Genomic DNA, 25,021 nt, shown 5'->3' with positions numbered 1-25,021 from the left:
CTAAACTATGCTGAATGCCTAGATTTAAAAGTTGGGAGTGTATCTGACTTTCAAATTAAAGCGGGATGGCTTTTACATAACTGAGGGGCTTTATAGGAGAAGCTTCTACCCCCAACTGTAATCTTACTAATTCCTGGTTCATACTACTATATCACTAACACACACCCGTAACATCCATGAACCAAATGCATCAGCTAAATCTAAAAAACACATGTAGGACCCTACCCTCATTCTTTGCTGCCTGAATCTGATGCCAGGTAATACTGCTATGCTCCAAACAACCTTCAAATTGAGAAATACCTGACTTTTGTACTGACATATCAATTAGTTTATTCTCCTTCAAGTATGCTGCCAGTCTTCATGCTGTCACATAAATATCTTAGACTCCACATTAGGAAGACGTATAAGCCAAATCTGTTCTATACCCATGAAATCCTCTTCTTTCGGAATAAGGATACTTCCTGCTCTTCTCCACTCTTTTAGAATAGGCCCTTTCTTCCAGATTATGACTGTCATCTTCCACAAAAACTTCAAGACCTCAGATGCATTTTTATACACCTGATACAACACTTACAATAGGCCTTCATACAGAACTTTTGCATGAGGCACCTCCTCTTGAAACTCACTCCACTATAGTGGGCTAACATCCACATGCTGCTATATTTCACCCATTGGTGAAATGTTTATTGACAACTCCAGCACCTTTGCCTTATCCTGTATAAGCACCCTCAAAATATTCCTCTAATTCCTTTTTACCAACTTTAAACTCGCCAATTTCTCCTTACTAAACAAGGTCTTCACATAATTGAAAGAATTCCTAAAGAAGGCTGCCCTGGCACTTTCCTCCTTTTCCTCAATACCTCTCCTCTCCTCAATACCACCAGCTTATCCAACTGTGGTATGTTTTCTGTGGTATATTAATACTTTCTATTTCCTCTGCTGCTACTTGCTTTCACTGCTTTCTAAAAGACTTTAATTCCTGAATAAGCCTAGCTATTTCTACTTGCCATCTTGACTTGATCCTCAGCCAGAAGAGGATGGGCACCCTCTTTGAGTCTTGGTTCTTCTCAAGGTTTCTTCCTCATGCTCTAGGGAGTTTTTCCTTCCCTCTGTTGCCTTTGGCTTGCTCACTGGGTGCTTAGACTGGAACATTTGTAAAGCTGCTTTGTAACAACATCGGTTGTAAAACACAGATTTATTTATAAATAAATTTGACTTGACTTGACTTCACTATACCTTGTCCCTTTTCCTTTTCCTTCAACCTACCAAACCTTGCCATTCCATATTCATAAATAACTTTACCTAAATAATTCAATTTATTCTCTGCTGATCCCTTCATAACCAGGAACTTGAGATATAACATACACTTGGGGCAGTCTGGGAGCCAGAGCTGGAGTATTTTGGGGAGCTGTAATTGGAGATAAGCTAGGAGAAGCTGCATTGGCTGTGGCATGGGATATTGCACTATCATCAGTGGCCTCATGAAGCAGAGGGTGCATCAGAAGTGGTACCCTCTTTGAAGCAGATTGCATCAGAGGTGGTGTCCTCTTGGGAGCAAGTCTCAGCATAGCAGGAAACAGAAATGGGAATGTGGACTGGAATGGAAGCTGGGCCTGGAACAGAAAACAGGAAAAGAAGCTAGGACATGGTTAGGAGCAAAGGCAGGAGCTGGTAGTGCATTATCTAAATTGTCTTTATTGTTTTTATTTTTCTCTGCTAGATTGTACATTCAGAAACTCTTGATTTAGTATAGCCTATTATGCCTCATTTCCCCTTCTTCACACAAGTGTACTACCTTCATGCTGTCTTGGACATTAAAGTAAAGTAAGGTTTAAAGGAGCAGTGTGTAAATGCATAGGAATCTATTAGCAGAAATCAAATATTGTATATCAAACCCTGTTGTATTATTTGCTAAGAATAAGCATTTCACATTTACATGGGGACTGGGTCCTCTTCCAGCAGAGGCCACCATCTTGTCATCCTCCTCTACTCTACCTTCTGAATACCATCCAAATATAGTCCAGGCAAGCTAATCCATTTAACCATCTTAAGTCTTTTTCTGTCCCTTTCCATGCTTCCTCCTCTCCAGCAGACAACTGCATCGAAGGTCTCTGATGCAACCACAGTGCATCAGTGCAACACTTCCTTGCACGCTCAAAAGGATGTCAGAGATGACCTTGTAAGAATCCTACTTTATATATCTGCCTGCTCAGAATTGTTCACTATAGCCCCATGTCCACAGTCACCAGAACTGTCAACATAACCCCCCCCAACTCAATTCCATTGGACATAGATGGCCAGGCCACTTACAACATTCCACTCACCTCTCACTAACCACTATAACCTCGATACAGATGCAGCTGCTCTGTATTTGCTGCCAACAGCGCCACCCACTTTGCTGCTTGTTACTTTCAGTTTCTCTGAGTTGTGAATACAGAGAAAGAAAAAAAAAAACAACTCATGTCCCAAGGAAATAAAATGAAAATAAAAAACTATACCACTCCATGTCCTCCATCAGGTTCCCCACAAACAACGTTCATGTATTCAATACAGAGCTGCAAACTAGTCCAGAAGATTTCAATGAAACCATGGTCATTCTGTCCAAGAAACACATGTTCTTGCAAGCTGATAAAAATGGCAAAATGTTAGTTATTCCTTTGAAGTAAACCATTTAATATGACTATTAATATGGCCATATTAAAATATAGTTGTGCTTGAAAGGTTGTGAACCCTATATTAGTTTCTATATATCTGCATATTTGACTTCATCAGATTGCAGATAAAATATTAGACTTATTTTCATTGATGAAAATGATCCAATGTTATACATCTTTGAGTGGCAAAAACATGTGAACCTTTAGCAGGTAATTTGAAGATGAAATTTGTCAAGGTTGGCCCCTCCAAACATTCTGTCTTGTGTCTTTATTTTTCTTTGCTTCCTGGTTCTGTAACATTGGAGGAGCAGGTGTGAGACACAATGAGGGCGTGGCCACATTGACGAACACACACACACACACACACAAGGAGACGTTTAGGGGGAAGGGGCCGTACCATGACAGGTTCTGTTTGTTCCAGCGCTTGTTTGGTTTGTGACTGGCAAAAGGATGTGAACCTTTGCTTTCAGTATCTGGTGCAGCAATAACTGCAATTAAACATTTGTTGATTAGTAATTGTTGATTAGTCTTGCACATTGGCTTAACAACACTTTTGGCAATTTCTCCATCAAAACAGCTTCAACTCAATTGTTGGTGGGTTTCCTCCCATGAACTGCTTGCTTCAGGTCCTTCCACAACATTCCTATTGGATTAACTTTGACTTGGCCATTCCAAAACCTTAATTTTACTCTTCTTTACCATTATTTGGTAGAAAGACTTGTGTGCTTAGGGCCATTGTTTTGCTGCATGACCCATGTTCTCTTGAGATTCAGTTCATGGAGAGATGGCCCACATTTTCCTTTAGAATATGCGGGTATAATTTAGAATTCATTGCTCTATCAATGATGGCAAACCATCCTGGCCCAGATGTAGCAAACAGGCCCAAACCACGATACTACCATCACTGTGTTTCACAAAAGGGATGAGGTTTTTATGCTGGAATGTAGTGTTTTCCTTTCTTCAAACATAATGTTTCTCATTTAAACCAAAAATACCTATTTTGGTCTGATCTATCCACAAAACATTATTCCAATAGTCTTCTGGGAATGGGCAGCGATGTTCTTTTTGGAGAACAGCAGCTTTTTCCTTGCAACCATGCCATGTATGCCATTGTTGTTCAATGTTCTCCTGATGGTGGAGTCATGAACCAGTGTGATAAAGGCCTTTTTGTTGCTTAGAAGTTAACTTGGGATCCCCCGTGACCTCACAAACTATTACACGCCTTGCTCTTGGCTTGATCTTTGTTGGTCAGCCTCTCCTGGGGAGGGTAATAATGATCTTCAATTTGCTTTGTTTGTACACAGTCTGTCTGACTGTGGATTGGTAGAGTCCAAACTCTTTAGAGATGCTTTTGTAACCTTTTTCAGCCAGATGAGCATCAGCTTCTGCTGAGGTACCCAGAAATATCTGTGTCATGACATGCTTCCATAAATATATGTTGTGAAGATCAGACTTTGCTAGATCTCTGTTGTTTAAATAAAATATGGTGCCCATTAACACCTAATTGTTATCCCATTGATTTACAACACCTGATTCATATTGAGGCAGATGCAAATGCTCAGAAGAGCAAGATTTATTATGTGCAAATCCAAAATCAGGGTCCATATAATTGTCCAAGGCCAATGATCCAACATGAAGACATCCAGGAAACATGATAAAACAAACAGACTACAGACAAACTACAAGTCAATTAAATTCAAGTTAAGTCAAGTCAAATGTATTTATATAACACTTTTTACAATAGTTCTTGTCACAAAGCAACTTTACAAATGTTTGAGTCCAAGCCCCCAGTGAGCAAGCTACAAAATGTTAGGCTACACAGAATATTTAATTTATTCAACTACATATTAAATCTGTATATGGCTACATGTGGTTCATGTGATTCTTACTGAAGTGTAGGCCTATTATCTCTAGTTTTCTTAATCTGTAATATAACCAATGTTCACAAATTAGGTTAATGTTTTTTTGTTTTTTTTTTTATTATTTTTATTTATTTTATTTTATTTTTTTTTACATTTTGCTCCTTGGGTGCCTTTGAATATAGACTTGGTATTAGGCTAGCCATGTGGTTGTAAATTGAGACTTCTAAAATAGGGTCTTTTGTGCATGATCCACTTTAATAAGGTAATTAAATGCAACACATTTATATTCACTGCTTCCTCAATATCATTCTTGATATTCATAATAATAGCATTCTAGTATAAATTATTCTATAGTGGATCTTTGTGATAAACAGGAAATCAAAGATATAATACCCCCCCCCAAAAAATTATTCAATGTTTCATAACAGTATGTACTGTTATATTTATGTTTTATATTGCATCTTTTTTAACATAGATGTGAAATATGAATAGTAGTTTATGTAGTGTGTTGTGACTTTTATTTTGAAAAGACGTCACGGTGCCGTAGAGCTTATCAGCGTGCATTCTGAAGCAATAGTCGTTATATATATTATATAACGCTAGCAGTATTGAAAGCCATCATGTGGGAATAAGTACAAAAGTAGAAAGTTTATTACATTTTTTTAGCGTTTTCGGCTATTTTTAATTACCAGGCTATCCCTGCTTCAATGTCTGGCGAGTAGGCCTATCGAATGCTGAGTCTACTTTAACTGCGGTGTTTCAATGCTACTATACCTTCAATATCAGCTACTGCTAGATTTAGGGAAAAGAAACCCAGAGCCAGTAATACACTAATGCGTGAAGACGTTATTGATTTAAAGGTAAAGAACCTGTTAAGGCATTATGAATAAATGAAAAACAACTTTACGTAAATGTAAAAATGTAAAAAGTAAAAAAGGCAACTACATTACCTGAATGAAATGAAATCATATAATTGTATTTCATAGTGTTTATTTTGGATTGCATGCTTTTCCAAAAAAAAATAAAATAAAAAAAAATCTACATTTATTGACTAATTTATCCACACGTAAACACTAACAAAATATCAACAAAATAATCCAAAATGCAACAGAACACGTTATCTTTCATGGTTCACACCTTATTATTGTGAAAAAAAATATCTACTGAAAAGTCCACTGAACATTTACATTAAAATACGACTAAAACAATAAAGCAGAATTTCAGTAACATGCTGTACTGAACAACTAATACAACATACTTACATGCAAGATAGTTTTGTTGCCATATTCTGCAATGAGGTGGCATTGTAAAAGACCATCTATTGAGCACGTTTTTCTTCACATAGTGGATTATTGGGAGTGGACTACATAAAGTCCCAAAACGGACTATCCAAGATCCTGTACGTCACACACTTCCTTCATCCACTTCATAGGTAGGCTACCGCAACAAACCTGAGTAGTCAACACGGTTGCGCGTCAACGAAACAGTACGGAAACAAACTAAGCAAACGGGAATGACTGGTCTTAAAATTACATTTGGTACTGAAACCGCAGTAATAAAGAATGGCACGAAGGACCGCGTTGCTCATTTGAACCTTTCAGTTTGTCCCAGAACGGACAAAGCCAGTTTTCTTCTTTTTCTTAGCCTATATATTTTAAATTATTGCTTTGAGTAATTGCCACTGAATTATCTTGTGTTGGTGTGTGAGTGTGTGGATATATATCGGAACAACTAAACAACGTTTACTACTAGAAATTCAACAATGAATTCATTTCGCTTTGCTTTCATATGCAGTTGTGCATTATTTTTTTGGATCGATAAAATCTCGGGCGACACCAAAACAGACAAACCGAAGCCGAACTGTACAGAAGACTTCAAAAAGGGGCGAGAGGACTTTGTTCTAAATACGGAAGAATCTGTAAAACAAGGCGCTACTTACATTGCAAACCCAGCTGCACAAGGGCACAACGACTGTGTGAATTCATGTTGCCAAGAAAGAAACTGCAACCTGGTCTTGATAGAAGCCGGTCCCGAGGAGGACTCTGTTAGAAATTGTTTTCTGTTTGATTGTTTGTATAGGAATAAGTTCATTTGCCATTTTGTGAAAAAAACAGGCTTCAGGAATTACATTATGGACTCTGTTTATAAGCATTACCTGGCCTGGCCCACTGCACTTGCTGGTAAGTAACAAGTCTGTATGTGTTATGTGGTCAGGTGTGTAATGCTGTCACACTTTCCTTAGAGATGTGCCTAAGTATTTGCATGTGTAATTGAAGACAAGCATAAGGCAGTTCAGGCCAAATGTCTAGTTCTCAGATTCTACATTTTATTGTAAAAGTTTACAAAAATATTTATTGAGAATTGCAAACTAATTATTCATTAATTTAAAATGCCACCTGCCCAAGATTTTGGGACAAGTATTTGGATTATCAGATAGAAAACAACAGTGGTTAAACTGCATATTCTCTGTGGTAGCTGACTGGCATCTTTGTAAATACATTTTTTTTTTGTGTTCTAGGTAAGGCGGACAAGCCTCCCATAGCAAATGCTGGGCCAGACCTGGTGGTCAGGCCTGGTCATCTTGTCACTCTCAATGGAATTGAGAGCTGGGATGACAAAAAGATCATTAGCTACAAATGGGAACTTCTCAGTGGAAACAACTCTGTAGTGACAGAGGTATGTTTGCATGTTAGCTAAACAAGCATTTTAATGTCATCAGGTGGTCTGAATCAAGATATTAAGGTGTAGACCGATATCTAGAAAATCTGAGTTGTGAAAGATGAATATCTGATTTTCTAAATGTATAGGTTTTACATTTTTACATGTTTACATTTTTATCCATGGGTGAGTGTAAGAATATTCCTGGTTCTGTATGCTCTAATTTTCAGGTAGTGAACATGTTTATAATGGCCAATCTAGACCATTTTTTTTTCTTACTGGATTTGGACCTTCAGGCAAAGCTTATTCATGAATTTAGTTCTTGGTGAACATTGCCTTTTATTTAAAAAAAAAAGTCTTCTCAGAGGATATTACATTTATTCAATGATTCTATGACCTGACCTGGTTTTCTACAGAAAACAAATCTGCCAGATCAGCTGGTGTTGTCCAACCTACAGTCTGGAGTTTACAACTTCCAGCTTAAAGTCACTGATTCAGCTGATCAGTCAGACGCAACATCAGTCACTGTGCTAGTTCTTTCAGTGGAACAGTCTGAGCGTGAGTATTTACACTCCAGTTTTTATGCTCTTTATTTTTCTGTATGTTAGTGTTAGTAGCTTTGCTTAAAAACAGAACGTTTACAACAACTTCATATACAGGAATTTTCTCCCTTCAGTGACAAGCACACAAACATCTCCTCAAAGATGTCAGTGCAGATTATTTGTTAGCTGCAAATAAACAACAAAGTGACGTTAGAGTAGCTTCTAATTATCTAGCCAAGTTGCTGTTTGGGCATGTAAAAATCTACCCCTCCCATCCTGTATGGGTAGAACAGGTTTGACATGTTGCAGTGTATTTAGAAACCTTTGTTTCAAAACTTGTGTTGTGGGGTACAAAAAGTGTCATATCACACCCCCAAAACAGAAATTGGTACAGATTGATGACCTCACAGTATTTCATCTGTTGGTTAGAATTGGGTGGAACTGCACACTAGTGTGGCATCAGAGAGCTTGAGATGTAAACAAAGAAGGTATAGCAGGAAACAATGAGCAAAGATGTATTGTGAACTTTGGCCTTAATGAGTAAGAGAATTTGACTTTGCTGTTTGCAGAGCTTTGCTGTTCATAAATCTTAAAATGATTGTTATCAAAAAACCCAAAATGAATGTGGACATGTAGACAAATTGCAGGTTTATTCACTGCTTCACCAAGCAATTCATGCAATTGGGCCTATTTGTTACATGCAATTGAACCTAACTGAAAGGGAATATCTTACAACAAACTCACTTTTCTCAGTATGTGTTTATACAAGAAACTGTGTAATCTTTTGTATGCTGTTACACACACGCACACACACACACACACACACACACACACACACACACACACACACACACACACACACACACATACACCCACACGCATGTAAAAACTGCTAGTAAATTTCACAGACCATATCTTCTGTTAAAGGTTAATCAGTTCTTGTTGGCTTTAATTTGAAATACTTCAGTAAAAGTTACTTTTTAACACCCTGATTCAAATATTTTTTAAATGCTCCATCTTAGTAGATTTTACTCAAACAATGAAGAATGACATTAAGCTTTTTAAAGTGTATGAGGCTTTTAAAAATGTACAAGCATTTGAAGAAATTTAAAATGCACACTGCAGGTTTTTACACACTAGTCCTAGTCATATCGTAACAATGCATTAGTAATGTTTACTTGTCAAGTATTTTTATATTATAATATTAGGTTTTTAATCTGTTGATAACAAAGAGTTCCATATATTTATATGAACAAAAGCCACTAACATGACAAGATTATAACGACTTCTTTTATTGGAATGTATTCTCCCACCAATAGAAAAAATAATAGTTAAAAGTTTGGTTGAAAGGAGTAAAGGAGAAAATTAAGAGTATGGAGAAAAAAATGACATCTTTCAAACTGTTTCTGAACTCTCACTCAGTACTTAAAAAGCAAATACAATGTGTAAAAGTGTAAGTATTAAGTCTTGATCTATGTGCACAACTTACACTTTCATAACCAGTTTTCTTGGCAAAGATAAAGAGTTGGTGAGCATCTTGACACCTAGGGAAGGAAAAATAAATATATGTGTGAATTTGTAGGTGGGTTTGTACAGTATTTGAAGGTTAATCATGTTTGTATGTCTTCAACCTACCTTAGTCAAATGATGAGAAATGATAAGAGAATTGTGGAATGCATAGATTGTCCAGCTATTACTGCTAAAGCAATGTACACAGTATGAATTATGAGAATCTAGAATAACAAATTAAATTTAGGACATTTTAGGAGCTTCAACTAAACTGCAAACCAAAGGCATTGCACATATTTTGCATCCATCCAGTTGTACTCATATCTAAACGAAACAACAGTATTATGTTGGTATGTGAAAATAAATATTAACAAGGCAAATATGCTCAATTTAGCAACCCATTGTAGAGTTGTAGGTGTCACTAATGAAATATGTGTTGATCATCTTAGCATCTACCTACTGAATAATCAGCTGGTGTTGCTTATCATTTCTCTTTCTTTCACATATGCACACAGGCATATCATTAACTTTAGAGAATGAGAGGGCTCAAAGTGGAGTTTGGGTTATTGTAATTTAATGTAATTTTAAGCTCACTATCAACCATGAGGTCAAAAAGCTAAAGGGGACCTGAGAGCTAACTTAGTTTATTAATCCTCTAGTAATATTATACATACTACACATATTACATATTAGTAATGGTCCAGTATAATATTTCTTAGGACTAATACAAGTACCTGCTTACCGATTTTCAGTTATCTACAAGCATCCGCTCGCCAGAAATCCCACACTGAAGACACTATGTTTTTCGAGTAAATTTCAACAACATGCCTGTCCTTTTAGTGGCCTTTTAAAACATTTTTCCGGAATAAGATAACTTCAGATTTTGTCATAGAAAATTCAATTACAATCAAAACAACTGTGTGACATGTTTAGATGGTATATAGAATGTTAGTAAAGTTCTTTCATTGTGTGCTCACTTCTTTGCGTAAAAACATGCATTCGGTTCCTTAGTAAGTAAACCTAAACTACGTAAACCTTTGGTTAACAGAAAATGCACATTACTGACGTAAAAGCGTTCCTGAATAGAGCATTAGACCCCCCTTTTTCTATTTTAGATTGATTTCTATTGGCCATTGCAGCGCCATTGTCTTCGAGTGACAGCAATTCTCACCTATGTGTGGAAGGGGAAGTGGGCGGGAGGATAACTAACATTTACTTCCAGGCATTTCCAAGTGTTTCCAGGGCAAGCGGCGTGATTAGCAGCTGTTTCATCATATAGAGGAGGCTTAGACGAAAATGTAGACCCGCCCCCCCCAGTTGCCTGATTTAGTCATCCCTTTAATGTTTAAAGGTCTGCGCACCGTGTGCTGTCAGTGCTTCAGTGTTAACAGATATCCTAGCGCATCGGTTTGACGCTGTTTGGCGAAACTCGTACAACCATAAGAATGATTTGATCGCCAATACTTTTGGACATCATGGAAAGGAAGAGGCTTATTTTAGCTGAAATTTATGTGGAGTTGTTTGGGTGCTGCTAGCACAGATTATCTTAGCTGCTAGCATGGACCAGCTTCGAGGTTTGCATAGCAAATAAGTGGATGTTTCCATTCACTGCTGGAAAAATTCAGTCCTGCTACAAATCGTAAGTATAAATGAGAAAGTATACCATTTCTTTACAGTATTACAGCATTTACAGTATTTTCCCCAACATTTACAGTATTAGCTACAGTATTTTCCCTTAATGATGTTAACAATGATGCTATGAAGCTAATATTGTTGTAGAACTTACTAAAGTAACTTACTGTGATGTTTCCAAAAGAAACATGCAAACTTGATGTATAGTGATTAATGACTTTGTGTGCATTTGGAGAGGTTTTTGGACACTTCGGAGAAGTCTAGGACACCTAGTGGAAAACATTGAGTAGCTAGTTAGTCATTTCATGTATATGCTCAAAACTGTTCAATATATTACACAAGACCCTGGTGAATCAGAAAATGCAGAGTATAAGTGAAAATTAATTTCCAGCATCAATAGACACATTATACACCAAAAAAATCAAAGGCGTTTTATGTTTTTTTTGACATTTTCTTCTGTATTAGATGAGCTCAAATGGAACCTAAATGATGGACAAATAAGCCTGAATGTGAATGGATGTCTAGTCCCAAGTGTCTATTTCAATTTGAATCATGAATGATCATTGTGCTATGTGTACAATTTCAGATACCCAGTGTTAAATTGAACAAGTACAAATCGTTCAAAAAAGAGTTTAAAAATTTTGGTGCATTAAGAGCAGTCTAGGTCCTTTGTGAAGTTTTCAACTGCAATTCTGACATCTTATAGATAATGGACATTAGAGATTAGTTTCTCAAATGCAGCTAATCATTGAGGCTTTTCACAATTCATTCTGGATTTTGCTTGCAGTCAAAATAGCAAATGCAGATCAGGCTTAATTTTCTTAGGGTGTGGTAAACCATCCAACTTGATGTTTATTTCTGAAATACATTGGCGATATAATCCATGAAGCATAATAGCATAAGATGAAAAAAAAAAAAATAGCATAATCTGCAAATATGGTGGCCATTTCCTAAATCCTATAAGATACTCATATATCTAATATATACTAGGGAATAACATTTCTGATTGCTTTTAACTTGCTGTAAATGTATACATTTACAGCAAGTTAAAGTTAAAATCAAAAAGAAACTTTCATTATGTGTTATCTTGCCATCCAATGGTGAACATTAGAGGATGGTTTCAAGATTTCTTCCTGTTACTTTCAGGCATTGTTTCTCTGTTGTCTTGGCTTGGCTTGATCATTAGGGGCCTAATCATGGATATCAAAAAAAAAAAAATTAATTTTTTTTTATTACTTCCATTAAACAATTCACATTATTTGCAACTGTGGCTGACTCTAATGTTTCAGCATAGGATGATTTTGGAATGAGAATGAGTTGGTTCCTCTGTATAAGTGCATTGTAGAATGGGCTACACATACGTTTCGTAAGGAGTTGAATGTAACTGTTACTATCAGATTCAGATATTCTCCATCTTATTTGTTAAGATGTAACTCTGTACAGATTAGAGTGAATATTAGTTGTATTTGCAGGCTAAGGAACCAAATGATGATGATCACATTATTAATGAACCATGAGACATTTTTAAGAATGATTGGGCCAGATTCATAAAACCTGACAATAACTGTTACACCATGCAAAATGTGTAAAATTATATTTATTTCCTATTCATAAAGTCAGCTTGGCAACAATTAGTGTACCGGTGTCAGTTTATGGTATATGGTAAATTCACCTCTGCCTAAGGTGAAAGCCAATCAAAATCATTGAGGCCATACCATATACAAACCTCATATAGTATTTGTCAGCCAAGAAACAGATGACTGACTAACCACAGTAGTACAAGTTGTCTGTTGTATGAAAATTATGCATCTGTAGCCTTCACCAAGATGGGAACTGTATGTTGCACTGAGTTATTGACTTCTAAATCATGGCAGAGCAGCAAAAGGTTCTCTCTCCTATAGGTCTTTATAGTTTCTTCCTCTGTAAACAATCCACATGTATCAATCAGCATGTGTGTTAGTGCAGTGCTATTTGCTGTTATGCATTGGAAAAATGGTTTCTGTGAAGGAAAGATCAGGTGACTGATACCACCTGTTGTTTGTTTTGACAATTTTTTTCTCTGTACATGCTTCTACACGTGAAGTTCCTTTTTGCCTTTGTGTCTAAATAGCAAAATGAGAGATACAGAAATGTAATTAAGAACAGAAAAGAACTGCAAACAGTTGGTCATTTTAGCCATTCCAAAGAATTCAAATACTGCATCAAGGTTTTTAAGTATCAGCATGTAGTGGAGTACATTCATCAATATTCTTCACTGTATTTGTATTATTTTATATTTACTACTAGTTCAGTGTTTGACCCCCAAAAAAGATGGTCCCTGTCGAGGATCCTTCTCTCGCTGGCACTACAATGCTGCATCCAACAGATGTGAGGAGTTCACTTTTGGAGGCTGCAAGGCAAACAAAAACAACTACCTCTCTCACCAAGAATGCTCTGATGCATGTAATGGCACCTCAGGTAATAGAAATCCCAAAAGTTTTGGTTCTTTCTAAGTGACAAGGTGGATAACCTTTTGCCTTGCAGTAAGATTTAATGTAATACAAACTAACTGCCCTATTCTAACCTGTTATCTGTTTTGACTGGCTATAGTGTATTTAACAGTGAGATTCGCTTTTTCTATCAGCGAATGACAATTATTGTTATTTATTTGTAGGGACTCTGGAAGGGAGGAAAATTCAGGTATTCACTGAAGGTAATTTTTTATTTTATGCCTTTTAAATAGGTGCAATCTTGTCACCACAGTTGCTAAGAGTTGTAGCAGTCTGTAGTGAGTGACAGAGTTGAATACTACTGAAAAATGTTTGAGTAGCAAATGAAGTAAAGACAAGAAATAGGACAGGACTATAAAAATGTATATAGTCAGGGACAGTCAAAAATGCAAGGACAAACACATTTAAGGACATTGTAAGAACAAATGCATTCTAAGGCATTGCAACAAACACAAAAAGACAACAGGTGTAAGTACTGCTTAGTAATGAAAGTGAAACATGGAGGAGATGTTAATTAGAAGAGGGCGCTGGAGATGTACAACTCACACAGTGTGACATACACTACAAGTATGTGTAACTGTACCTGATATTTTCTTTATCTGCATTTGTGAACTATAGTGTGTAGCTCACCTTGTAGGGAGGGCCAGTTCACCTGCTCCAACGGCTGCTGCTTGGAAAAGGGTTTGGAGTGTGATGGCCAGAGGCACTGCAGTGACAACTCAGATGAGGAAAGTTGCCAGCACTGTGAGATCTACTGCACCTATACCCTCAGATTTTTACTGTGGATATGAATTACTATAAAAAGTTAATTTGGAATGAGTAGTTCTACTTCAAATTTGAAAATGACCCCCCGTTTTCATTGTTGTTAATTAACGTTTTTTGTTATGTTAGTGAACAGTTCCCTTGCCCAGTTACTGAATATTGACATGAATGAAGAGAAAGGTGAGTTTTATAAGAGGGGGAATTATTTAAAATGTCATTTACATTTTACATTTAGCTGGTAGTTTCATCACAGTTGAGTAACTTGTAAGTTATAATTTCATTATCCAAATTCATACAAAATTGGGTTTTTAATCATTATTTAAAGCTCAGTTCTGCATTGCCTGTGGAACAGAATTGAATAAATGGTTAAAAAAAAAGGCAAAATATGTCTTCTTTCTAAAACACCTGACTAACTGGTAACATCGCTGGTGACTGCTATCATCAAGTTGTCCCCTGCTGCAGCCTGCGTTGCTGTTAAATATAGATTAAATATAGATTGGTTTCTAGTGTCATGTAAAGATATGATTCATTGTGAAGTGTCTATTGGTTGTTCCAGCGCGCTGTGTGGATCCCCCGATCACAGGCCCCTGCAGAGCCAGTATGCCACGCTGGTACTATGACCCCCTCAACCTCAAGTGTCATCGTTTCATCTATGGAGGCTGTAGTGGCAATAAAAACAATTTTGACAAGAAGGACACCTGTATGAAGGCCTGCTCGGATGTTACAGGTTTAAGGGGTTCAGCATCAAATATACAATCATTTAAATTATGTTAGTATATTTGAATATATTCTAATATATGTTAAATGTATGTTTTTTTGTTTGTTTGTTTGTTTTTTGTTTTTTTATTAAGAAAAAGATGTCTTTGCCTGGGGAGTGTTTGAGCGTACTGAACGCACTGAACATCATTCAGGTACAAAATTCTCTTTGTTGTAATTCCATCATTAAGGAATATATATATATATATATATATATATATATATATATATAATGATTCCTGCAGGTAGTTTGTGTGTTGAGTTTCATGTATTTTATGAAGTCATTTCTCTTAGGTTATGTGGGCACAGCAGTAGTACTGTCTGTGGCTATTTTAGCCCTGTTGGCTGTACTGGGATACTGCATCCAGAAAAAGAGGAAGAAGGAATCTGAGCGCCGGTGTGTGCCCACTGCCACCATGCCTGTTCCTCTCACTGAGGACACACGGCACCTGGTATACAAGCCCACAAGAACATGATATGAACTCACACTGTTATAAAACATTATTTTCATTATCTTCATTATATTTTCATGATGTCTACTTTCATGACACAAAATGTAACATTTTATGTATAGTGCTACTATATAGTCATGAGGGCATAACAAAAAAGTTCATACAGTCACAATAATAATGTGTAAAAGGGTTGGATGAAAATAAAAATATTTAGCATGTGACTTAATTAAAAGTTCATTTGTAACTTCCTTGTCAGTAAGATTTCTAGTCCCACTCTTGTGCCATTCAAGCATACCTTTTGTCTTTGTATTCGAAAGAAAAATTGACCCTCAAAAGGAGGTTTCATGGGTTTCATGTATTGTTTCGAATGAAACCTTGTTTACATTGTATTTTCATACATTCACAATCATAATAGGATTGGTTTTGTACAGGTTTAAATTCTATTTTCATAGTTTCTCCCTCAGTACATGTTTAATTATGTTTCTTGTGGTTCCTTGTTATATATCCAATATTGTATGGACATGCTATATCTTAATGGGTATGTAGTGCAACACTTTTTGGTATAATTATGTTGATAAGATAATTGTCTTTTTAACAAATTAAGACCATTTCAGTCTGCTTACACTTAGATTTTTGGTTATAAGATGTTGCAATGTGGAATGTTATGTTTTGGCTCCATCAGATTATCTGAAACTTCCTTATTTCAAGTTTGTATTATTTCAGAATCTAAGGAATGAAAGTTCCTGCAATAATCTCTGGTGGTTTTAAGTCAATATCACTTGATTTACTCTTTTATATCCTTCCATGTGCATTTTTTTTTTTTTTTTTTTTAGTACTGCAGTATTGCTGAAGAGGGCAGATTCTTTGTAAGCATCAACATTGTGCATGCCAGACAACTAAATGTGATGTATGAAAAATCATTCTAGGAACAAAAAAGATCACGGGCAATCCAACACCTTGCAATAACTACTCAAATATTTTTATAGTGAGTTTATTATTTGTGATTGTGCATGCAATGCTCAATCACTATTGTTATCCAACAGTATATATTTCTTATAATTATTTAACTTATTCCTCAGTTTTTGAGATAAGACAGAACCAACTGCAGAGTGTTATGTCTGATTTGCTTTTTGAATGGATGTATGGAATCCACAAAGCAGCCAACTTTTTCCCATAGGGAAAGATTAATGCAACTCTGGATAGAAATAAATGTTATGACATTGCAGAAGCTTGTGGAAATGATGCCACAGCAAATGCATGCCATAATCAAAGCTAAAGGCAGTGCAACGAAATATTAGTGTGTCTTTTGTTTAGGGCAGACAGTAATACATTTTATTTATATATATATATATATATATATATATATATATATACACACACATATATATATATATATATACACACACACATATATATATATATATATATATATATATATATACATACACACACACATATATATATATATATATATATATATATATATATATATATATATATATATATATATATATATATATATATACACACACACGCATGCACACAATAGCTAGTAAAGGAGGGGGTGAAGCTAAAGGAACAAAGAACGAAGTCCAAAAATGGGGAAAAACAAGGTCATACAGAAAAAGTCATACAAAATTTCAATCACAGCCAAACAAACCAACAAAGCTGCCTCCCTTTTTTCTTCTCTTCCTCCTTTCCTTTTCTGGGAGGGGCCATTAAATAGCCAAAGCAGTTGGCTTGAAAACCTGGTGAGAAGGGGGCAGAGTCTCAAATGGTGAATGAACACAGCACAACATAGTGTTTGATATTTCATTTAGTGTATGACCTTGCTTCACATTTTGACTTTGCGCTTGACTTTGCTGTAATAGTTAGTTTTTGCAATTGTGTATTTGTATAAACAGTCCACTTTGTTCCTTTTGTTGTGCTCAGTGGTAGGTAGAGAGTTATTGCCATTTGGTGTAGGTTAGCTCTGTGTTTTCCATCTAGGGAATAAGTGCAGTTGTGTGTGTATTTTCTTTTGTCTCTGTAGGTTTAGTGAGTGTCTTTGTTTGTAGTGTGTATTTGTTTGTTATTTTGGCCTGAGTCACTTCTGACATTATAGTCCAGCGTCACACTGTCTCTTGTACATATAATCACACTGTCTGTTGTACAATGCATTGTATATCATTGAACTACTTTTGTCTGACTATATCTCCACTACACACTTGTTTAGCCATTTTCCTCACACTTCCTGTTATGGCCTGTAGCCTAGATGAGGTCATAACACTTATCCAGAATGACTTACAAAAGTGCTTTGCATCTACTCATGCATCTAGAAAGTATCCCATACCACTGTATGGGATACTTTATCCATACACTGTATGGATTCTTCATTTCCTTCTGTCCATGGAAGGTAGAACCATGTGGATGAAGTTGTAGGCATATTTTTTTTGGCCTGTCAAGGTTTTTTGGTATATCAAGTATAATTACATCTCACATCAAATGTAATTCCTTTCAGTTTAAAAAGTTATACCAGATATGTTGACTAATTACCATTGTGTAAAAACATGTGATCATATTTTTCTTCCTTTTTGATTGTACTTTATTTAATTTCCTCTAAGCATTTTCACAAGCTGACTCTAACCTTTCTTTAAAACCACTGACATAATCTAGAAGTCCCAATTGCAGCTCATCACTTTGTAGCCATCAGTCTTTCAGAAGTTTCAGAGGTCTGCTAACTGTATATTCAAACACTATTGGAGCTGGACTAAAACCAAGAGACTCTGGAACTGTCTCTCGAACCACAAATAAAACCGAAGGAATCCCTTTATCCTAATCTTGTCCCATCTATAGACAGTATTTCTGAAACATTGATTTGAGTGTCTGATGAAGTTGTTCCAAAACCCCTTAAGACTCAGCTTGATGGACAACTATTGTAAAACTTGCGCAAAGATTTTAGAGAAAAAATTGGGTCCTTGGTCTGAATGTACTGTGGTAAACCAAAACTAGAACAGAAGTTTGTCAATGCTTTAATTAAGGACTTCACTTTTATGGTGCTTAATGGAATAGTCACTGGAAACCTTGTAACAGCACACATTACTGTCAAAAGATACTGATGAACCCTTTTTTTTGGGCAATGGCCCACCACAGTATAAAAGAAGCATGTCAAAAGGAACACCCACCACAGGTGTTAGCTGAAGCGGAGCAGGTGGTGTCTTTTGATTTGGTTTGCCAGTTAGCTGACCGGTGTGACAAGAATGAAAATAGTCTCTCACATCAGACTTTAATGCTGGCCAAAAGAAATGTTGTAATTCCAACAACAGTTGTACCCATAACAAGTTCTGACTGCAAATTGATAGAGTGTATGGAAGCAGAAACATAACCAGCTCCCATGCCCTGAACCAGGCAATCGACACCACAATACATCATCCAATAAAGTGTTGAATTACCTCTAAACTTGGAAGTGGCCATATCACTTAAGAAGGCTACAGACTGTTCCGTTCCTACATTCCCTGGCATTGACGCTATCCCGTCCATTAAAAAGGGACCAATGGGTTGCCCACACCCTTATCATCGATGTTACAACCCACAAGCTGACTAAAAGATTTAATTAGGGAGAATTCTTTAGGGGAGGACAGCATATTTTTCTGTTTCAAAACTCGACAGTCAGTTACTGGGTTTTCAAAACATACATGAGTCTCATATTACTTTGTACTTCCTGAATCATTACTGCATTTCTCACTCATAATGAAACGATTATCATTGCAACAGCTTATTTTTTACTTTGACACACTAATTTAACAGTCAGAATTGGAATTACTTGCAATGTGCACATTTCAAATGTGTTACAATATCTTATTTTCATTTGCACCCACTGTTTTCACATAAAATATGACTTAGAATTTGTTTTCTGATAGTGCATTACATTTTGTTAGAAACACCGCTGAACTGAAACTGTGTTTAAGGCTATAACGTGCTTGGATACGCTTTTTCATAGTATGCAGAAGTGAAAGAGCAGAGATGGAATTACTTGTAATATGCACATTGCAAACGTGTTACAACAGCATGTTTTCACTTACACCGTTTTCATTTGAAATATGACTTAGAATGTGTTTTCTTATTACACATTACATTTTGTTTGGAAACTATGTATTGCAAAGCAAAAGTGTTTAAGGCTATTACAATGCTTGGAAATGCTTTTTCACAAAGTGCAGAAGTGAAAGAACAGAGTTGGTACTACTTGTAATATGAACATTGCAAACGTGTTAAATCATCACTTGCATAAACTATTTTCACTTGAAAGATGTGTTACAAGGTGTTGTCTTATCATGCTTTACATTTTGGTTAAAAACAATGTTTTGCACTGAAACACTTCATAAGTTGAATATAATGTTTAGAAACAGTGTTTCATAGTAGGCTGAATAGAAAGAACAGACTTGCATTTACTTGCAATGTGCACATTACAAACATCGATTAACGATTAACTTAAAATACATGTTGCAAAGTGTTTTCTTAATATGATTTAGATTTTGGTCAAAAACAGTATGTCTTGCACTGAAACAGTGTATAAGTCAGATAGAATGCTTTGAAATGCTTTTTCATAACAGGCAGAGGTGAAAGAGTTTCAAATACTTACAATATGCATTGCAAACATGTTAAAACAGATTTTTCACATGGATAAACTATTTTCACTTGAAATATGTGTATTCTTAACATATTGTAAGTTATACAGGTTCGTTAAAAACAATATGTCTTGCACTGAAACAGTGTAGAAGCCGATTACAATGCCTGGATACACTGTTTTCTAGTTGGTAGAAGTGAAAAAACAGACTTGCGATTACTTGCAATGTGCACATTACAAACATGTTTTCCCTTGGATAATCTATTTTCACTTGAAATATGTTACAAAGTGTTTTCTTAATATGATTTAGATTTTGGTCAAAAACTATGTCTTGCACTGAAACATATAAGTCATTTAGAATGCTTTGACATGGTTTTTCATAATGGACAAAGGTGAAAGAGCAGAGTTTCAAATACTTGCAATATGCACATTGCAGACATGGTTGTTGTAACATGTTTGCAATGTGTACATTGCAAGTAATTGCAACTGAGTTCTTTCATTTCTGCAACTGTATGAAACGTTTCCAAGTGTTCTAATCGCATTAAACACTGTTTCAGTGCAAGACATTCTGTTTTCAACCAACAGGTATTGTATTATAAGAAAACACATTCTAAATTTTCAAATTTAAACATTGCAAACAATTGCAACTCCTTTCATTCATTGTATTAACTGTTATGACCCTGTCTAGGCTGGGAGGCCGTAACATGGGGTTTTGAGTAGTACAACAGTAGAAATATGTAATGGGATGAAGAAGCAGACAAGGTTGACAGCAAAGATTTAGTGTATTTACAAGTGTTTGGTTTTTAAAGTCAATAAACTGGTGCAGTCGTGTCGGGAGTGACCAAGGCTAACACAACAAACCAAACCACACTAGAAACAAAACGACTGACTAAGCTAACAAAAAGAAACTTACAATGACTACACTGGCTACACTGTTAGAACAAAGATAAACCCACACCCAGACAAAATGGCAGCCACTCCCTATCACCAGTGTGAAACTATATACAGGACAATATACATACAAGATAAAAGAAACATCATCCAGCAATCAACCAAAGGGGCAAAACAAACCATAAATAAAGTGACAAATCCAAAGTCATACACAAAGTCTAGCAAACAAAGTCAAACTCTTCTCCAATGAGCTCTCAAGCCAAATCCTTTGTGTCTTCCTCTTCGTTTTTTTTTGTTCCTCTGCTCACTGGAAAACCTGGTGGGGATCCGGATGGAGATGTGGAATAGGTAAAACGTGTAACACAGAATGCAGACGGACATAACATAAAGTGTGCAAGCATTCTGATCGCCATAAACACATTTTAAGATTTCAAATTTAAATATTGCATGTAATTGCAACTCTTTTCTTTCATTGTATTAACAAATTGTTCAAGGATTCTAATCACCATAAACAAGTGTTTCATTGCAGACATTCTCTTCTCATCCAACAGGTTTGATGAAGCACTGATTCAGTGCAAGACATTCTATTTTCAACCAAATGATAATGTATTATACGAAAACACATCCTAGGTTTTCAAGTTACAACATTGCAAGTAGTTGCAAATCTGTTCTTTCATTGTTTTAATAAAGTTTGCAAGGTTTCTAATCATCTGAAACACTGATTCAGTGCAAGACATTCTGTTTTATTCGAACTGGTAATGTATAATACGAAAACACATTATAGGTTTTCAAGTTATAACATTGGATGTAGTTGCAAATCTGTTGTTTCATTGTTTTAACAAAGTGTGCAAGGATTCTAATCGTTGGAAACATTGTTTCAGTGCAAGACATTCTGTTTTCAACCAACTGGTAATGTATTATTTGAAAACACATTCTAGGTTTTCAAGTTACAGCATTGCATGTAGTTGCAAATCTGTTGTTTCATTGTTTTAACAAAGTGTGCAAGGGTTCTTACTGTATGAAACATTGTTTCAGTGCAAGACATTCTGTTTTCAACCAAATGGTAATGTATTATACGAAAACACATTCTAGGTTTTCAAGTTACAACATTTCAACCAATTGCAAACCTGTTCTTACACTCAATTAAGAAAGTTTCCCACCATTTTAATCACATTATACAATGTTTCTTTGCAAGACATTCTGTTTTCACCCAACTGGTAATGTATTATATGAAACCAAATTCTAGGTTTTCAAGTTACAGCATTGCAAGTAGTTGCAAATCTGTTCTTTCTTTGTTTAAACAAAGTGTGCAAGGATTCTTATCGTATGAAACCCTGTTTCAGTGCAAGACATTCTTTTTTTCAACCAACTGGTAATGTATTATACGAAAACACATTCTAGGTTTTCAAGTTACAACATTTCAACCAATTGCAAATCTGTTCTTACATTCAATTAAGAAAGTTTCCCACCATTTTAATCGCCATGTACACTGTTTCATTGCAAGACATTCTGTTTTCAACCAACTCGTAATGTATTATACGAAAACACATCCTAGGTTTTCAAGTTACAACATTGCAAGTAGTTGCAAATCTGTTCTTTCATTGTTTTAATGAAGATTGCAAGGTTTCTAACCATCTGAAACACTGATTCAGTGCATGACATTCTGTTTTCATCGAATTGGTAATGTATTATACAAAACCACATGTTTTAACAGTGTTTCCCATTGATCTAATAGAAATATACTCTTTTTCATTGCAAGGCATTCTGTTTTCAATAAACTGGTAATGGATTATACAAAAACACATTTTACGTTTTCAAGTTACAACATTGCAAGTAGTTGGAAATCTGTTCTTTCATTGTTTTAACAATATGTGCAAGGATTCTAATTGTCTGAAACATTGTTTCAGCGCAAGACATTCTGTTTTCAACCAAATGGTAATATATTATATGAAATCACATTCTAGGTTTTCAAGTTACAACATTGCAAGCAAATGCAAATCTGTTCTTACATTCAATTAACAAAGTTTCCCACCATTTTAATCGCCATATACACTGTTTCATTGCAAGAAATTCTGTTTTCAGCCAACTCGTAATGTATTATACGAAAACACATTCTAGGTTTTCAATTTACCACATTGCATGCAGTTGCAAATCTGTTCTTTCATTGTTCTAAAAAAGTGTGCAAGGATTGTTATTGTATGAAAGACTGTTTCAGTGCAAGACATTCTGTTTTCAACCAACTGGTAATGTATTATACGAAAACAGATTCTAGGTTTTCATGTTATAACATTGGATGTAGTTGCAAATCTGTTGTTTCATTGTTTTAACAAAGTGTGCAAGGATTCTAATCATCTGAAACATTGATTCAGTGCAAGACATTCTGTTTTCAACCAATTGATAATGTATGATATGAAAACATATTCTATGTTTTCAAGTTATAACATTGCAAGTAGTTGCAAATCTGTTCTTTCTTTGTTTAAACAAAGTGTGCAAGGATTCTAATCATCTGAAACATTGATTCAGTGCAAGACATTCTGTTTTCAACCAATTGATAATGTATGATAAGAAAACGCATTCTAGGTTTTCAAGTTACCACATTGCATGTAGTTGCAAATCTGTTCTTTCATTGTTTTAACAAAGTGTGCAAGGATTCTTATCGTATGAAACACTCTTTCAGTGCAAGACATTCTGTTTTCAACCAACTGCTAATGTATTATACGAAAACACATTCTAGGTTTTCAAGTTACAATATTTCAACCAATTGCAAATCTGTTCTTACATTCAATTAACAAAGTTTCCCAACATTTTAATCGCCATTTACACTGTTTCATTGCAAGACATTCTGTTTTCAACCAACTCGTAATGTATTATACGAAAACACATCCTAGGTTTTCAAGTTACAACATTGCAAGTAGTTGCAAATCTGTTCTTTCATTGTTTTAATAAAGATTGCAAGGTTTCTAACCATCTGAAACACTGATTCAGTGCATGACATTCTGTTTTCATCAAATTGGTAATGAATTATACAAAAGCACATGTTTTAACAGTGTTTCCCATTGATCTAATAGACATATACTCTTTTTCATTGCAAGGCATTCTGTTTTCAATGAACTGGTAATGGATTATACAAAAACACATTTTAGGTTTTCAAGTTACAACATTGCAAGTAGTTGGAAATCTGTTCTTTCATTGTTTAAACAAAGTGTGCAAGGATTCTAATCATCTGAAACATTGTTTCAGTGCAATACATTCTGTTTTCATCGAACTGGTAAAGTATTAAACGAAAACACATTCTAGGTTTTCAAATTACAACATTGCAAGCAAATACAAATCTGTTCTTACATTCAATTAAGGTGATTACAAAGCTTTGAAAAGCTGTTTCATTGTGTATAAAAGCTAGAGAAGAGAGTTGCAATGTACTTATTGCAAAGAATACAACAGATTGTCTTTACTTAAAATCAAATCTTTGAAAGATTCTTCCCATCATTCATATTTTAGTCTAAAGTAGAATCTCTTGACCTGAAACAGTGTTTAAGGCGATTAGAGTGCTTTGAAAAGCTTTTACATAGTGTATAAAAGCTAGAGAAGAGAGTTGCAGTGTACGTATTGCAAAGAATACAACAGATTGACTTCACTTAAAATCAAATTTTTGAAAGATTCTTCCCATCATTTATATTTTAGTCTAATGTAGAATCTCTTGACCTGAAACAGTGTTTAAGGTGAATACAGTGCTTTGAAAAGTTGTTTCATAGTGTATAAAAGCTAGAGAACAGAGTTGCAATGTACTTATTGCAAAGAATACAAGAGATTGTCTTCACTTAAAATCATATCTTTGAAAGATTCTTCCCATCATTTATATTTTAGTCTAAAGTAGAATCTCTTGATCTGAAAATGTGTTTAAGGCGATTACAGTGCTTTGAAAAGCTGTTTCTTAGTGTATAAAAGCTAGAGAACAGAGTTGCAATGTACTTATTGCAAAGAATACAACAGATTGTCTTTACTTAAAATCAAATCTTTGAAAGATTCTTCCCATCATTTATGTTTTAGTCTAATGTAGAATCTCTTGATCTGAAACAGTGTTTAAGGCGATTAAAGTGCTTTGAAAAGGTTTTTCATAGTGTATAAAAGCTAGAGAACAGAGTTGCAATGTAGTTAGTGCAAGGAATACAACAGATTGTCTTTACTTAAAATGAAATATTTGAAAGATTCTT

General features: G+C 35.3%; 1 protein-coding gene across 1 annotated transcript; it reads left to right on the top strand.

Annotated features, from left to right (window-relative positions):
• Positions 1 to 5,980: 5,980 nt before the first annotated feature.
• On the top strand, positions 5,981 to 16,556 carry LOC113574350 (kunitz-type protease inhibitor 1-like). Its single transcript, XM_027005189.2, has 10 exons — positions 5,981 to 6,696; positions 7,035 to 7,192; positions 7,591 to 7,732; positions 13,144 to 13,314; positions 13,511 to 13,549; positions 13,965 to 14,090; positions 14,238 to 14,288; positions 14,665 to 14,835; positions 14,960 to 15,019; positions 15,159 to 16,556. Exons 1-10 carry the CDS (start codon positions 6,279 to 6,281, stop codon positions 15,338 to 15,340), a joined length of 1,518 nt encoding a protein of 505 aa, XP_026860990.2. The 5' UTR covers positions 5,981 to 6,278; the 3' UTR covers positions 15,341 to 16,556.
• Positions 16,557 to 25,021: the final 8,465 nt, after the last annotated feature.

Source organism: Electrophorus electricus, chromosome 3 (assembly GCF_013358815.1).
Source record: "Electrophorus electricus isolate fEleEle1 chromosome 3, fEleEle1.pri, whole genome shotgun sequence".
NCBI lineage: Eukaryota > Metazoa > Chordata > Actinopteri > Gymnotiformes > Gymnotidae > Electrophorus > Electrophorus electricus.
Note: the sequence above shows the minus strand (reverse complement) of the source record. Positions and strands in the feature narration are given on the sequence as shown.